Here is a 13,896-nt window from a genome sequence, read left to right as displayed (position 1 = left end):
TATGTGTGTGTGTCTAGTTTTTATTCATTTTTTTCTGTTTTATTTTTATTTATTAGTATGTCAAATTAAATTAAAATGAGAATTGTTACCTTGGTAGCTAGCTGAATTTTTTTTGTAGTTAATGTTAAATTTGTTTCAAGTTATAAATAAATGTTTATTTATGGTATTAATTTTAGTTACAGTTTTAGTTAACCATATTAACTTGAAACAGACTAATAATTAATTAATAACAGCTAGTAAGGAAACTAGAACACAAGCACAATAATAATACAATTTTAAACCATTAAGTTAGTTTAGAATGTACTACCAAATGTGTAAGCTTGCGCGAATTTGATTAGTAACTTTGATATTTGCTTCTCTCTCAGTGCGCAAACGTCGGGGGGCTTTTAAGCACTCTGATGCAGGAGTGAGCAGAGACTCAGGACGACCTGTGAAGACGGGCAGTGCTCAGTTTGTCAGGGAGCTACGCAGCCGCACTTTTCCCAGGTATGGTCACAGGATGATTATTTATTGCCAGGTCAAAATTAGGCCACTAGGTGACTTTACTTTCTTAACCCAGATTAATTTAGCTCTGATCAGACTTTAAGCCGTGATTCATGCTGGGGCGAGCAATCTGTGGTGTTATTGGATTTTTAAAAGTTGTTTGAAAGATGATGAGTATGCTGGAAAACGTATTTGACATTTTATATGTTTGGGTTTAGTGCTGATGAAGTCCTGCTGAAGCCGACTGGGACCCAGCTCACGGTTGAGTTTCTAGAGGAGCGCTCCTTCAGCGTCCCAGTCCTGGTCCTCAGGAAAGATGGTCTGGGCATGAATTTGCCCCCGTCGTCTTTCTCTGTATCGGATGTAGAGCATTATATTGGTAAATAGCTCTAATCACATCTGCATTGCCATTCTATGCTACTTTTTCATGTTTGTGAAAAGTCATTTTTAGATGGGAATGTAATGTTTTATTATTGCTTCATAGGCGCTGACAAGGAAATTGATGTGATTGATGTCAACCGCCAATCAGACCTGAAGATGAAACTGGGAGAGTTCGTTGAGTACTACAACAGCCCAAACAGAGACCGAGTGCTCAATGTGATCAGCTTAGAGTTCTCAGACACCAGGTACTTTTTAGGGATGTGCAAATTTAAATCCACAAATGTCCATCTGAATGTGTACGGCTGTAGCAGCGGTGCTTTGAACGCATCATGAAATGGAAATGTATGCTTTATTGATCTTATTGTGATCGAATCATCCATAAACTCTTTCTTACAATCAACCACAAGCTAGAGTTCAGATTTGCTTCCTTCGATGTCCAATCAACAACCAATCGATTGATCCAAGTATTTTTTTCTACTTGATAACTGTCACTATTTCTGTTACATCACAACTTCAAAGGGGTTCAAAGATGCAACTTTTCTAACAGGATTTAACCTTGCAAACTGTCCTATAATTTTTGTCCCCTTTTGTAGGTTGTCAAATCTAGTGGAGACACCAAAGATCGTGAGGAAGCTGTCATGGGTGGAGAACCTCTGGCCTGAGGAGTCTGTTTTTGAGAGGCCTAATGTGCAGAAATACTGCCTGATGGGAGTGAAGGACAGTTACACAGACTTTCACATCGACTTTGGTGGAACCTCTGTGTGGTACCATGTACTCCGGGTTAGTTGTTTTCTATAAGTCCTATTTAGTGCAAAATAGCGGAGAAAGCAGGGAAGGTCTATGTATTTCATTACTTCAGAAAGCATCATGCTTTGTCCTCAAGACAAAAGCGTTCTTATGTATTTCTTTTTATACATGTCAGGGTGAGAAGATCTTTTACCTCATTCGTCCCACTGCTGCTAACCTGTCGCTTTTTGAGCGCTGGAGTTCATCCTCCAATCAGAATGAGCTGTTTTTTGGGGACCAGGTAGACATGTGCTACAAATGTTCACTAAAGCAAGGAAACACCCTCTTCATCCCAACAGGTACTGTCTCTGTTTCTGCCAGATTTATTTCAAAAATAACTTTCTTTGCATATCCCATGTGACTGAGAAATTTCAATTAGATTTATAATGGTGATTCTTTGTGCGATAATTGTCTGCTTCAGGATGGATTCATGCTGTTTTGACCCCTGTGGACTGTTTGGCATTCGGAGGAAATTTTCTACACAGCCTTAACATTGACATGCAACTTCGGTGAGATGATGCTTCTATTTGTCTCCTTACTCTAAGTAGTATTGTACTGGGCTTTTTCATTGGTCATCCCTTTCTTTTTTTTCTGTCAGAGCGTATGAAATCGAAAAGCGACTGAGCACGGCAGAATTGTTCAGGTTTCCAAACTTTGAGACCGTGTGCTGGTATGTTGGCAAGCATCTGCTGGACACCTTCAGAGGTAAGGTTTCTCCTCAAAGCAAATGGTTGTTTTTACTGCTTAGTTTTGTTTTAATACAACATTCTTTTATGTAACTTCAATTTTTTTCAATCCGCTTTAGGTCTAAGAGAGAATCGACGGCATCCTGCCACGTACTTGGTCCACGGAGCTAAAGCTCTCAATAATGCTTTCCGAAGCTGGACACGGAAGGAAGTAAGTTTAATTATGTTACATGCAGAACTGGGTAATTCATTGGCTGTATATGTTATATACAAATGATACATTCACAAAACATTCAGTTCATTTTCATTTCCTTGTTTCACTTAGTTGATTCAAAACTCTAGTTCAATAATTAATTTGCATCATCACTGGAAAATGTTCACTAAATAACTTAAGTGAATATATGTTGGTAAGTATTGCTAATATTTGGATCATATAAATAATAATAATATATATTTCCTTGTGTTCATTTAGTGAAAAAGCAACTGGAAAACCAGATTTTATTGTATTTTACGTGTAATTTTTAGTACATTTGTTACAGTATAATTGGTTTGAATGAAATGTTTTTACCATTATTGGAAAAAACACCCTTTTAAATATTAGATTTATACAGAATTTTGTCAAAAGGCTAAAAAGAAGAATTTTAGATATGTCTGTGATATGTCATCTGTCTCAAATTATGTGCTAAATGTTTCAAATATTTGTTTGTCTTCCCATTGTTTTCTACCATCATAAATCACTTAATAGCAGTTATGTGTGATGATACAAAGTTTATATTGGTTGTTTTTGTGATATTTTATTTTTTCAGTCCCTGGCTGAACATGAACATGAGATACCAGAGACTATAAAGACCCAGCAGTTAGTGAAGGATCTGGCAAAGGAGATACGCCTGGTTGAGGTGAGAGTAGCTCTGACTTAAATTTTGAAGGAAAAACTCAAGTGGCTTTTGTCTTAGTCAATTTTTGTGTCCTTTTTTGCAGGATATCTTCCAGCAGAACATCGGCAGGAGTGGGACACCATTTGGTGGCTCTCAGGGTCTTCCCTCTCCACACCCCAAAGCTCCATTAAACACAGCCCTCACTTTTGGCCAGCACCCTGGTAAAAAGAGAGGCCCCAAGTCGAAGGATGGATTTGGAGGAGGGGCTGTCAGCCTTCCAGGAGCTAAGAAAAAGAGCCAAAAAGGCAAAGAGATAAAAACAGAAGCCGGAGAGCTGGACCTGCTGGAGATTCATACTAAACACACGCTCAAGAAGTTCCAGCCAGGATGCAAAGTAAAAAAGAGCAAGGTAGAATTTAGAATACTTTAATCAATCAATATTATGTTTATAAAATTACCATCCAAAAGGTTGGGGTCAGTAAGAATTTTTTTGTTTTAAGAAAGTATTACTTTTAATCAGTAAGAATGGATTCAATTGATCAAAATTGACAGTAAAGACATTTAATGTTACAAAAGACTGATAAATCAACTGTCTATTCGTCAAGCAGCACAGCTTTTTTCAACATTGAGAATAAAAGGAAATAATCATGTGACAATGAAGACTGGACTAATGGCTGCTGAAAATTCATCTTTGCCATCACAGGAATAAACTAAAAAATAAATGAAATTAAAATAGAAAACAGTTGTATTTTAACATTGTAATAATAATATTATTGTTTTCATTGTTATTTTGATCATGTAAATACAGCCGATCCCAAGTTTTTGAACAGTATTGTACATATTATTGTTATAGTTATGATTGATTATTATTATATATTCTCTGCCTGTTATATTATTACTTTTCATAATTTTTTACTTTTCAAGTAAATTTGTTTAAAAAATGTTAAATTAAATAAAAAAAATAAAAAAATTTCCCGTGTTTAAAAACAAATACTGATTAAGAAAAAGGATTTTTTTATTATGGAACTAAAGCTGAAAAACTAGTACTTTTTTCCTAATATCATCATTGTAAAGAACATTATTTGGCTTTTCAGCTTGAGCTGCCTGATGACTGTCTAGATGATTTTGAAGAGAAGATCAACAAGAGCAAGCTTAAGCTTGTGCTGACTAATGGAAAGATACAAGGGTAAAACAGTTCTTCACTCATTTCCCTCTTGTCAGGGATTTTCAGTGTTACGCATTGGCACCTTTATTTTTAATACCTCCTCTTCTTCCTCTCTTAGGAAGAAGGGTCGTGCTGGCAGTGCAAATGGAGCCGGGAGTTCACTTCAACAGTTCCAGCCCCACATGGCTACTTTGTCTGACTTTGATTCAGAAGATGATCTTCAGATTGATGAAACCCCTCCACCTCGCCGCAGACCGTCTCTACCTAGCAAGAAGAAATTAGCTGGTAAAAGATTTCTCACATTTATTGATAATGCTTGCATGATTTCATTGTTTATGCATCATTTACAAACAATATTTAAATTTAATAACATTTTAGTATGAACTAATAGTTGGCTCAATGGTGTCTTTAAGGTCTACCAAGGAAACTACCTCGGGCCAAACCATGCAGTGACCCCCACAGAATCCGTGAGCCAGGAGAAGTGGACTTTGATATTGAGGTATGCAAGTCTATATTAGGCAGCTTCAGATTCCTCTCTAGGTGTCTGGTTGTCACCAGTTTTCTATCTTGTTGTTAAATAGGAGGATTACACCACAGATGAGGAGATGCTTACAGTGCAGGGTGTAAAAGGCGGAGCAGGTGGGATTTTAGACTTGCTCAAGGCAAGCAAACAGGTGGCGGGTCTCGATTCTGCACTGAGGTACTTAACACGCACATTTTTTATACTACATGCTGATCATTATTAGCCTTTATCTCAGTGAAATATGCAGTTATGTACTTGCTGTTATACTCAATTCTATTGATTTTCCCCTTATCAAGTGAGGAAGCACCAGCCTCCCCCAGCACGCGTGATGCTATCCAGGGCATGCTCTCGATGGCCAACCCTCCATCTTCTTCATCCTCTTCCTCCTCCTCCTCTCCTCTGTCCATGTCTGGAGGAGGTGAGATGCTGGGGCTTATGAAGGAGAAAGGATGGAGAGCTGAGAGGATAAGTGGAGTCAAGAAGAGTGAGAAGACCACATTTCAGAGGCCAGGAAAACGGCCCGTTAAACGTCCTGCACGGCACCTCAGTGATGAAGAAAGCTTGGATGAACAGGAGACCCTGGGTACCTGTTTTAAAGACTCTGATTATGGTGAGTTCACAGATTCATCGACGTTTACACCATTGCAAACATACACAGCAGAGGAAATACTGCGATCCTATGTGATTCTGTTTAAAGGAGAATTTCCACCTTCTTCTACAGTGTATCCATCACTAGAATCTGACGAGGAGGATCACATAAGCAAGTCTAAAATGAAAAGAAAGCGAAACTGGGATGATACACCCTGGAGTCCTAAAGGTAACTGTGTTTTTGATTCATTTATTTGATTTTGTAGCATTTCATTTCGAAACAGTTCTAACATAATTTCTTCACACGTCCTCAGCCCGCGTGACCCCTACACTGCCCAAGCAGGAGCGACCAGTGAGAGAGGGTGCAAGGGTGGCATCTGTAGAAACGGGGCTTGCAGCTGCTGCCGCCAAACTGGCACAACAGGTGAGCTTCTGTCCAGAACTTCTATAGATGTGGACTATTTCATACCATTACTTTGTGTGTGCACCTTTAAAAGTGTTTGTTTTATTATTTTCAAAATATCCTTTGAATGTAGTCAATATTTGTTCATGTCATATTAATTTTAGTAAATTTTACCAAAATGGCATCTAATTTTAGTCTTTGAAAAAGAAAATTTTAGTTGACAATGAAATGTAAAATTAAACCAAATATTAACTTTTTAAATATATGACATTATATATATTAATTGAGGAATAAAAACATGTATAAACATGATCTCTTGAAATAAAATGGTTTAAGTTATTTGCTGTCCATGTTTTATACGTTTTAGTTTGTTGTTGGAGAAAAAGTACTGTTGGCATGTTTTAACTATAATTGGATTTTTAAAACATCCAATTATAATCATATTTATAAAAAATAAAAAAAATTTCTACAAAAACATTGACACACTATAGATCAAATTGTGTAGTCTATAAAAACATTTTTATGTTTCTGAAGGAAGTCTCTTGTGCTCAAAAATGCAGCATTTATTTATTTTAAAATACAGTAAAAATAGTAATATTCTGTAATATTACTACAATTTAAAATAGCTGTGCTGCATAACATTTCTGTGGAATCCTAAACATTTTGTTTATAAACATTAATAATATTTTTGTTGTATTTTTTCATCGGTGCTATAATTTAATATACTTAAAATTATTAGATTTTTGTCATTATGCTATTTTTTTTTCTATTTTGGTCTTGTCTCTATCATTGACAATCAAAAAACTATTTTTGTCAGTATTTTTCTTGACAAGATTAACACTGAGCTAAACATCTTGTTACTTTAATATCAGGAACAGCAGAAAACCATAACCAAGAGAAAATACACCAAGAAGAAGGTCCCTCAAGAGAAAGTACATTCTGCAGCTGCCCAACTCCAGCGCCAGCCGGACTCTGCACCCGTGTCTCCTCCTCTGCCCTCTGAGCCTCCTGTGGACTGCATAGTTGAGGAGAGGAGAGTGGAGGTGTACTCTGCCAGCCTGCTGGACCACGAGTACACAGCAGGACCTGGTCCGTTCAGCCCAGGGGGCCCAAGAGGAAGTGGTGCCATGGCCCCTGGCGTGTTCCTGACTTCAAGACGCCCCTCACTCTCTCCCCAAAACAGCAGCAGCTACTCTCCCTCTGCCCCCTCACCCGGAGGGCTGGCTACTTCAGCATCAGCAGTAGCATGTCAAGGTAACTGGAATTACTGAACGTTACCTATTACAGGTTAAGAGTTCGGAATCACGCTGAATTTTTTCACTCTTCTTTCTTACAGGAAAACGTCCAAAGAAAGGACTTGCTACGGCTAAACAGAGACTGGGAAAGATTCTGAAAATACATCGAAACGGCAAGCTTCTCCTGTAGTTTGATAATATGGAGAGGAGACTGCAGGGAACAATAGAGGAGGAGAAAACGAATAAGGATGAGAGAGGACCTGAGTGATTTTGGTGTTAATTTATGTGACTGTTTTATGGTTAATGTTCTGCTAGCCTGGTTTTTATTTGCATCATCGGGACGAAAAGTGAAAAGAACGGCAACTTGCTGTGATAAATTCAATTGAAATCCATTTAGCATGGTGTTTTAGAATAGAAATACTATTTGAAAAACAAATGGAGCTAAACATACGGATACATTAATGGAGTGATGACTGTATTGCTAATTGTTTTCCCATCATTTTCAGTGCTCCACCTCTGAAAACAAACTGCGTACATGTACACTCCCCTTAAACCCTGTTTGTTTCATAGTTGAGTTTTAGTTTTAACGTATATTTCTAAAAAAAAAAAAAAAGCTGAATGCTGAGGAGCACTTGATGTTAGATCAAATTGCCTAAAGCCATTGCAAACAAAAATATTACATTGTTCAGAAGGTTTATTTGTAAAACTGACTTCCCAAATAATAGGATTGAGGTTGTTGTTTGGCCTGAATTGTCCCATGGATGAGAGGAGATCCAATTCTTTAGTCATTACCTCAGCAATTTGTAAACGTCACACTTTCTCATGGCTATTTGTCCTGGTCCAATCTCCTCCTGAAGTCATGCATATTATTAGTTTACATGCTTCATTTAGTATCTGTTCATATCAAATTATTTTATACCATAGAAGGCAATTTGATACACAATTGACTGTAATTGCTGTAGATGAAGTCCTGTAGTAATGTCTCTTTGCTTGTTGAAATGTTTTTACAGTAGTGTACTAACACATTTTTATCAACAAATGTATTTTAGATGTGTATATACTTTAAGTTCGTCTTGTTTTATTTGTTTTCCACTTAGCATGGGCAGCATAATATCCTGCCACCATTTGGCCAGGGTTGTCTTTCCCATCTATAGTTCAGCTCCATGTTGTAGAGGTTGAGTTCAGTGGTGGGCACATTTTAGTAATTGTAAAGAACACAGAAATTGACTTGGGAGCAGTTTGAGATCATATGGGTGGTTCTGTAGGTTCAGTGTACATATTTGGTGTTTTATTATTTTTTTTATTATTATTAACGTTTTTCTTTAGAGAGAAATTGCATTGGAATCTTTCTTGAAACACCTTGTACAAAAATATATGTTTTGGGTAACAGTAACAGCATAAGAGTTGTTTAGTCGGTTTTATTTGTATAGGATAATTATGCTGTTATTTTTCATTGAAGCTTATGATATTAGCAATGTGATGAAGTTAATGTATTCTATTGCTATTTCAATGTTATTGTTTATTTAATTTTTTCCCCCACTTATCAATAATATTAATTTTAACGTCAATATACTTTAGTTTTGCTTATATATATATCACACACATATATATATATAATACTCCATTCTAGAAGAGTTAAATGTAACATTTTCTTGTAATTTTATGTAATGGCAACAATATTTTTTTAGTTTTCTCCTTTGACCATTATGTCTATAATCAGCACCAAAAATATTGATAAATCAGTGGGCCAGTGTAAATATTATTTTACTTTTTTGTTTTTTCCTAAAAATGTCACAGATTGTCACCCTGCCGAACTGTCATCATGCCATCCACATATAATTAGAAACTTGTTTTGAGGTTTGTAGAAATTTGTTTTTGAACGTAAAATAACGGAAGACAGTTGTTGGAATATTCTGGTAAAACTATTATTTTTAGACATTGTTTTCAGATGACTCTGAAATTTAAAAGGATATTTCTGTAATATTTAGAGTTTTTTGTACATTTATTTGATTTGTGATCATCTTCACATCGTCTCTTAATGTTGCTACTTACACTCATATTTTACTAAACATCTGTGCCTTCAGTGAAGTCCCAAACATAGCAACCTCTCTTACTGAAACTGTGCATCTCTGCACATCTTTTGATACTAGATACTTTAGTTTAATGGCAACACTTGTCTACCGAGACAGCTATTCAGGATTTCTGGAAATTGACAGTGAAAAAAGGGAATGATGTGAAGCAAGATGTGCAACAAAGAAAGTGTTCAAAAACCTCAAAATATGTAAGAATTGACTTTTAAATATGTTCTTATTAAAACTTACATTTACTTAAGTTATTCTCCTCTTTATCACCTGAAGTTAATTGTGTGCATTTTAGGATTTATTTATCTTTTAACCATTTTCTTGTCTGTTAAAGTTTATTTTGAATTAATGTTGATCACACAGTTGCTCTCAGGGTTTATTTTGTATCTAATATCATTTTGATAGAATCGTTTAAAAAGATCAACAGTAGTGTTAGGAGTTCACATTCAGGACCACTTAAAAATCAAGTCAAATTTGAACCCATTTAATATTTATAATTGGACGTTGTCTTTTGCTATTGTCACCACCTTTGGTTTTTGAAACGGTTTGAGCAGATTTTTCCAAATGACCTCTATTAAAAGATATTTTTAAAAATCGTTTGCATTTTTGTCATTATAAGCCTATTTTCCTCTGCAAGTGTCATGTGGTCTCTCACGTGCTTACTGAGTCAACTCCACATTTACCCGAGAACAAGCTTCTTTGTCTCTTTCAAGAGTTCAGAATTCTATTGTGCGCCAGACGTTAAAAAATAATAAACCCATGAAAATAGAATGAACGGCACAAACGGAATTAGTCACGTGATTTAAAACCGCATCTCTGTTGCCATAGTAGTGTCAATGGCGGTCAGCGATTGGCTGAGGCCACGTCTCAGTCAGCCAGTCAAAATGCGCGCTTTTTACAAACTACTCCGGAAGTCAGCAGGCCAGGCTAGTTGTTTTCTAGAGCCTGGGCCAGGGGAGAGTGGCTTGGTGTGGAAAGTCCTGTAGCTTAAAAACGAACATAAAAAGCTACAGTTTTTGGATACTGTCTAAGCCCAGGCCAGGTTAGTACAAATATATATCTGCCGTCTTGTTCACTTTATACGTAACTTTATACATAACACTGAGTACTCAGAGTTTGCGTATTTGCAGTTTACTGACGCTCTACACTGTTATGGCTTTATAGTAGTAACGTTATAGTTTTTAATGATTGAGCCTACATTTCAACGTTTTGAGACCACTCAAGTGCCGTCTTGTTTATAGGCACTGAACCCCTCTCGAGATGGCGTCCTCTAACCCTCTGAGACCCCAGAACAGAAGTCAGCAGGATCAAGCAGGGTGAGTGAACTGATCATGAATATTTATATCAGCCTTGAGCCTTCTCCTCCACAAGTAACATTGTCTCAGTCTCTCCTCCTTAAATGATTCAAGTTATGCATTTGACAGGAACTATTCAGAATGTTAATTTTGCTTTGAGCAATTTTGTCACTACACCTGTCAAGAAATATATATTTCACTCAAAACTAAAGAAATATGTAAAATAAATAAATAAATAATGCAAATTAGAACAAAACATGATTTGTAACATTGTTTTCATAACAGTTAAACACATTTTAGTGTTTCAAAATGTATTGTAATGAATCTTGTATTATCTTTCTCGTAGCTAAACATTTCATTAATCATTTGTTTTGTTATCAAAAATGTTTCATTTAGGAAAAAAAGTCAAGTTATGTCCATGCCACAAAAAAATAAATGAATAAAATAGTGACAAATATTTAAAAATATCAGAGTTATTCAGAGTTATGCTTTTTCAGGACAATTAAACACATTTTACCCTCTAATTTGCATTACTGTAGTGGATCTGATATCGTCTTGCTCAGTTTTTGAATAATTCATTAATCTTTTTTAAATATTATTTTTTTTAAATTAAAACCAATAATTAGTTTAATGACTGAATAGTTAATGTAAGCATAAAAACTGGATAATCGTACAGTGATGCTGTGGTGCTGATTTCTGATCCATTATTTTCAATGCCATTAGGATCTGGAAGAATCAGGAGTTGAAGACAAAAAGTGCTTCCTCTAAAAGAGAATCTGAAAATTTGGACCCCAATGCTTCTGGTGAAACTGGGAAAGGAGTCGGTAAACTCAAAGGCATCAGCAGGCTTCCTGTCCTTGCCAAATCTCTGCAACCAGCCCTAAGTGAGCTCTCCCAAAATCCCAGTCACAACAGCTGGGAACAGAGGCCTCTAACAGTAAGGATACACTTAAGTGTTATTTTAGTATTTTTTTTATATAGTCTTATATTTTTTTTATGAATATTATTAGAATATTACAATTAGCTTTTATTTTCTTTTTTCTTTTAGATTTGATGTTTTAGGTTTTTTTTTTTTTAAGTGAGCTCTCCCAAAATCCCAGTCACAACAGCTGGGAACAGAGGCCTCTAACAGTAAGGATACACTTAAGTGTTATTTTAGTATTTTTTTTATATAGTCTTATATTTTTTTTATGAATATTATTAGAATATTACAATTAGCTTTTATTTTCTTTTAGATTTGATGTTTTAGGTTTTTTTTTTTTTTTTGATAATGTGCTTTTGTCATTTATTTCATTTAACATTTCTGTATAGCTTTCATTTCAGTTTTAATTTTAGTACTTAAAAAAAACTTAAACAGACATTTCCTTGTCAACTGCCTGAAGTACGTTTAAGTTCTAATTTAATATTTATTTTATTTCAGGTTTTTTTTAATATCAACAATTATTTTTAATTTTTCAGAGTAAAGCTCAAAAAAAAAGGACCTGCACCAAACCTGTTCCTTTCAATTTGTCCCAGTCACGCACACACAGTCAGAGAAACACAGGTGATCCCCAGGGAAAAGCACCCCTGATGCCTTCTACTCGACTAACACCAGGGGCAAAAGTGATGAACTTGAATCCAAGTGCCAAAACTAAAACTCCAAGCCATAAAGCTACGACACCAGGTGTCCTCAGGGCTCAGGCCAACAAATCACAGCGACTGCAGCCTGGTAGTCATGTAGAATACATGGCATCAAATAAAGATTCCACTGATGTTCACCCACCTTCACATGAATCCGGATGCTGTAGTCACACCGATTTAAGTTCACGTTTAGGTAGCATCACTCTTAAACAATCTAAGCTTCCCGAAGACTCGGGTTTGAGTCATTTATGTAAAACGTCACTCATTAAAGTAGATGTTAATTCCGATAATCAAGCACCAAAGGACAAGCACTGTTTCCCATCAACAACACAAAGGCATGTAATCACTGAAGGTGAGTGACATAATGTCAGATCTTTTCTTATTGTGTCAATCAAGTCCGTGTTCAAGTTCGATCTCAACTGTATTAATAGTTCTTTGTTTAATTTAGCCACTGGTTGATTATAATTGATGTATGTAACTATGAGTGCAGGATCATAATCAAATCTTTCATCAGCTGTGCACAGTGTCCTCACATGTGAGGGATCAAGTGCTGTTGGAGCACAATGCCTGATGCCACGTTTATCTACCTGCCCCCCTGGACCAGGAACCTCCAATAATCTGGTTAGGAATTGTAGAAAATCTCCGTAATAAAACCAAAATGTTTACCGACCCTTTATGAGGATCACGACCGTTGTCTTTTTAGTCTAGTATGTGCTCTGGTGCTCATATATTTTGATCTTTTAGCCTCAAAGAGTTATGAAGAAGAGTCATGGCGTTGATGTCACCACAGGTTAGTTCATTTTCAAAGACTCCAACTTTTCTCATTGATCACAGAGTGTAAGCTTTATAGTTCTCCTTTCATCTCAAGACAAGGCTGGGCTGTTTTCCCCTGACCCTTCAGCGCTACGTAGTATTCTACAGAGTGATGGAACGAGACTGGGGGAGCATGTTGGAGCAACACCCAGAGCATCAGCCTGTCCTACTGGCAGAGGAACCTCTATTTATTCTGTGAGTGCATTCCTTTGTTTAATGTCCATTCACACATTGATTATGATATTTTACTTCTGAATGGTCAATTTAGGCAGAAAAAGATGTGAAATAGAAGAACTGATTTTTAATAGTGACCTCGTCCACTTTAGGCTCAAAGAGTACCTGCCAAAAAGACTCAAAAAGAAGCTCCAGCAGAGGCCAAAAGCCCTACAGGTATTTAAAGCTGATTTTTCAGCAGCCATTACTCCAGACTTCATGATTCTTCAAAAATCATTCTAATATGCTGGTTTGGTGCTTAAGAAACATTTATTATCACTAGTAAATGGTTGTGCTGCTTAATATATTTTTTTCTGGATTTTTTGATGAATAGAAAGTCCCTAAAGTGTTTTGAATAAAAAGAATAGAGAGATTAAGACTTTTAACAAATTGTGTTCATTAATTTGTGTATGGTTTGTGCCTGCAGGAAGTGCCTTCTCTCCTGATTCATCAGCGCTCCGTAGTATTCTACAGATCAATGGAGCAACACCTCATGCACCGACCGGCCTTACTGGCAGAGCTACTTCTGTTTACTCAGTAATGCTCAGTTCACATTTGTTGTCTTAAAGGGGTCATATGATGCGATTTCAATTTTTCCTTTCTCTTTGGAGTGTTACAAGCTCTTGGTGCATAAAGGAGATCTGTAAAGCTGCAAAGACTAAAGTCTCAAATCCAAAGAGATATTCTTTATAAAAGTTAAGAGTTAACCACGCCTACCTAAAACGGTTCGTTCTAACACGCCCCCACAT

At 36.3% G+C, this 13,896-nt stretch overlaps 2 protein-coding genes and 1 long non-coding RNA gene across 4 annotated transcripts in view; 2 read left to right on the top strand and 1 right to left on the bottom strand.

Annotated features, from left to right (window-relative positions):
- LOC107745465 (histone lysine demethylase PHF8-like) overlaps nucleotides 1–7,835 on the top strand; it is a 10,366-nt gene extending 2,531 nt beyond the window's left edge. Inside the window, exons 4-22 of the mRNA XM_016559356.1 lie at nucleotides 366–486; nucleotides 702–862; nucleotides 968–1,109; nucleotides 1,458–1,644; nucleotides 1,787–1,949; nucleotides 2,072–2,159; nucleotides 2,249–2,355; nucleotides 2,456–2,547; nucleotides 3,143–3,232; nucleotides 3,315–3,620; nucleotides 4,306–4,397; nucleotides 4,495–4,661; nucleotides 4,790–4,875; nucleotides 4,958–5,076; nucleotides 5,196–5,509; nucleotides 5,621–5,716; nucleotides 5,802–5,911; nucleotides 6,763–7,144; nucleotides 7,227–7,835. Coding sequence (XP_016414842.1) covers nucleotides 366–486; nucleotides 702–862; nucleotides 968–1,109; nucleotides 1,458–1,644; nucleotides 1,787–1,949; nucleotides 2,072–2,159; nucleotides 2,249–2,355; nucleotides 2,456–2,547; nucleotides 3,143–3,232; nucleotides 3,315–3,620; nucleotides 4,306–4,397; nucleotides 4,495–4,661; nucleotides 4,790–4,875; nucleotides 4,958–5,076; nucleotides 5,196–5,509; nucleotides 5,621–5,716; nucleotides 5,802–5,911; nucleotides 6,763–7,144; nucleotides 7,227–7,315 — 2,912 coding nt within the window. The 3' untranslated portion in view covers nucleotides 7,316–7,835. The remainder of the gene's footprint in view (nucleotides 1–365; nucleotides 487–701; nucleotides 863–967; nucleotides 1,110–1,457; nucleotides 1,645–1,786; nucleotides 1,950–2,071; nucleotides 2,160–2,248; nucleotides 2,356–2,455; nucleotides 2,548–3,142; nucleotides 3,233–3,314; nucleotides 3,621–4,305; nucleotides 4,398–4,494; nucleotides 4,662–4,789; nucleotides 4,876–4,957; nucleotides 5,077–5,195; nucleotides 5,510–5,620; nucleotides 5,717–5,801; nucleotides 5,912–6,762; nucleotides 7,145–7,226) is intronic.
- Nucleotides 1,652–13,896, bottom strand: part of LOC107745469 (uncharacterized) — a 14,979-nt gene continuing 2,734 nt past the window's right edge. Inside the window, exons 2-3 of the long non-coding RNA XR_001640603.1 lie at nucleotides 7,833–7,835; nucleotides 1,652–1,665 (exon numbers count right to left, since the gene is read on the bottom strand). This is a non-coding gene — a long non-coding RNA (uncharacterized LOC107745469). The remainder of the gene's footprint in view (nucleotides 1,666–7,832; nucleotides 7,836–13,896) is intronic.
- Nucleotides 10,114–13,896, top strand: part of LOC107745468 (uncharacterized) — a 6,478-nt gene continuing 2,695 nt past the window's right edge. Inside the window, exons 1-9 of one of the 2 annotated variants that reach the window (XM_016559358.1) lie at nucleotides 10,114–10,246; nucleotides 10,445–10,522; nucleotides 11,225–11,438; nucleotides 11,960–12,473; nucleotides 12,636–12,742; nucleotides 12,866–12,911; nucleotides 12,990–13,129; nucleotides 13,261–13,324; nucleotides 13,575–13,684. In XM_016559358.1, coding sequence (XP_016414844.1) covers nucleotides 10,467–10,522; nucleotides 11,225–11,438; nucleotides 11,960–12,473; nucleotides 12,636–12,742; nucleotides 12,866–12,911; nucleotides 12,990–13,129; nucleotides 13,261–13,324; nucleotides 13,575–13,684 — 1,251 coding nt within the window. In that variant the 5' untranslated portion in view covers nucleotides 10,114–10,246; nucleotides 10,445–10,466. Of the gene's footprint in view, nucleotides 10,249–10,444; nucleotides 10,523–11,224; nucleotides 11,439–11,959; nucleotides 12,474–12,635; nucleotides 12,743–12,865; nucleotides 12,912–12,989; nucleotides 13,130–13,260; nucleotides 13,325–13,574; nucleotides 13,685–13,896 lie in introns of both variants that reach the window. The other variant, XM_016559359.1, reaches the window with a different exon arrangement.

The sequence above is a fragment of the Sinocyclocheilus rhinocerous genome, unplaced genomic scaffold, assembly GCF_001515625.1.
Source record: "Sinocyclocheilus rhinocerous isolate Xijiao unplaced genomic scaffold, SAMN03320098_v1.1 scaffold2754, whole genome shotgun sequence".
Taxonomy (NCBI): Eukaryota; Metazoa; Chordata; class Actinopteri; order Cypriniformes; family Cyprinidae; genus Sinocyclocheilus; species Sinocyclocheilus rhinocerous.
This window is presented reverse-complemented; position numbering and strand designations above follow the sequence as displayed.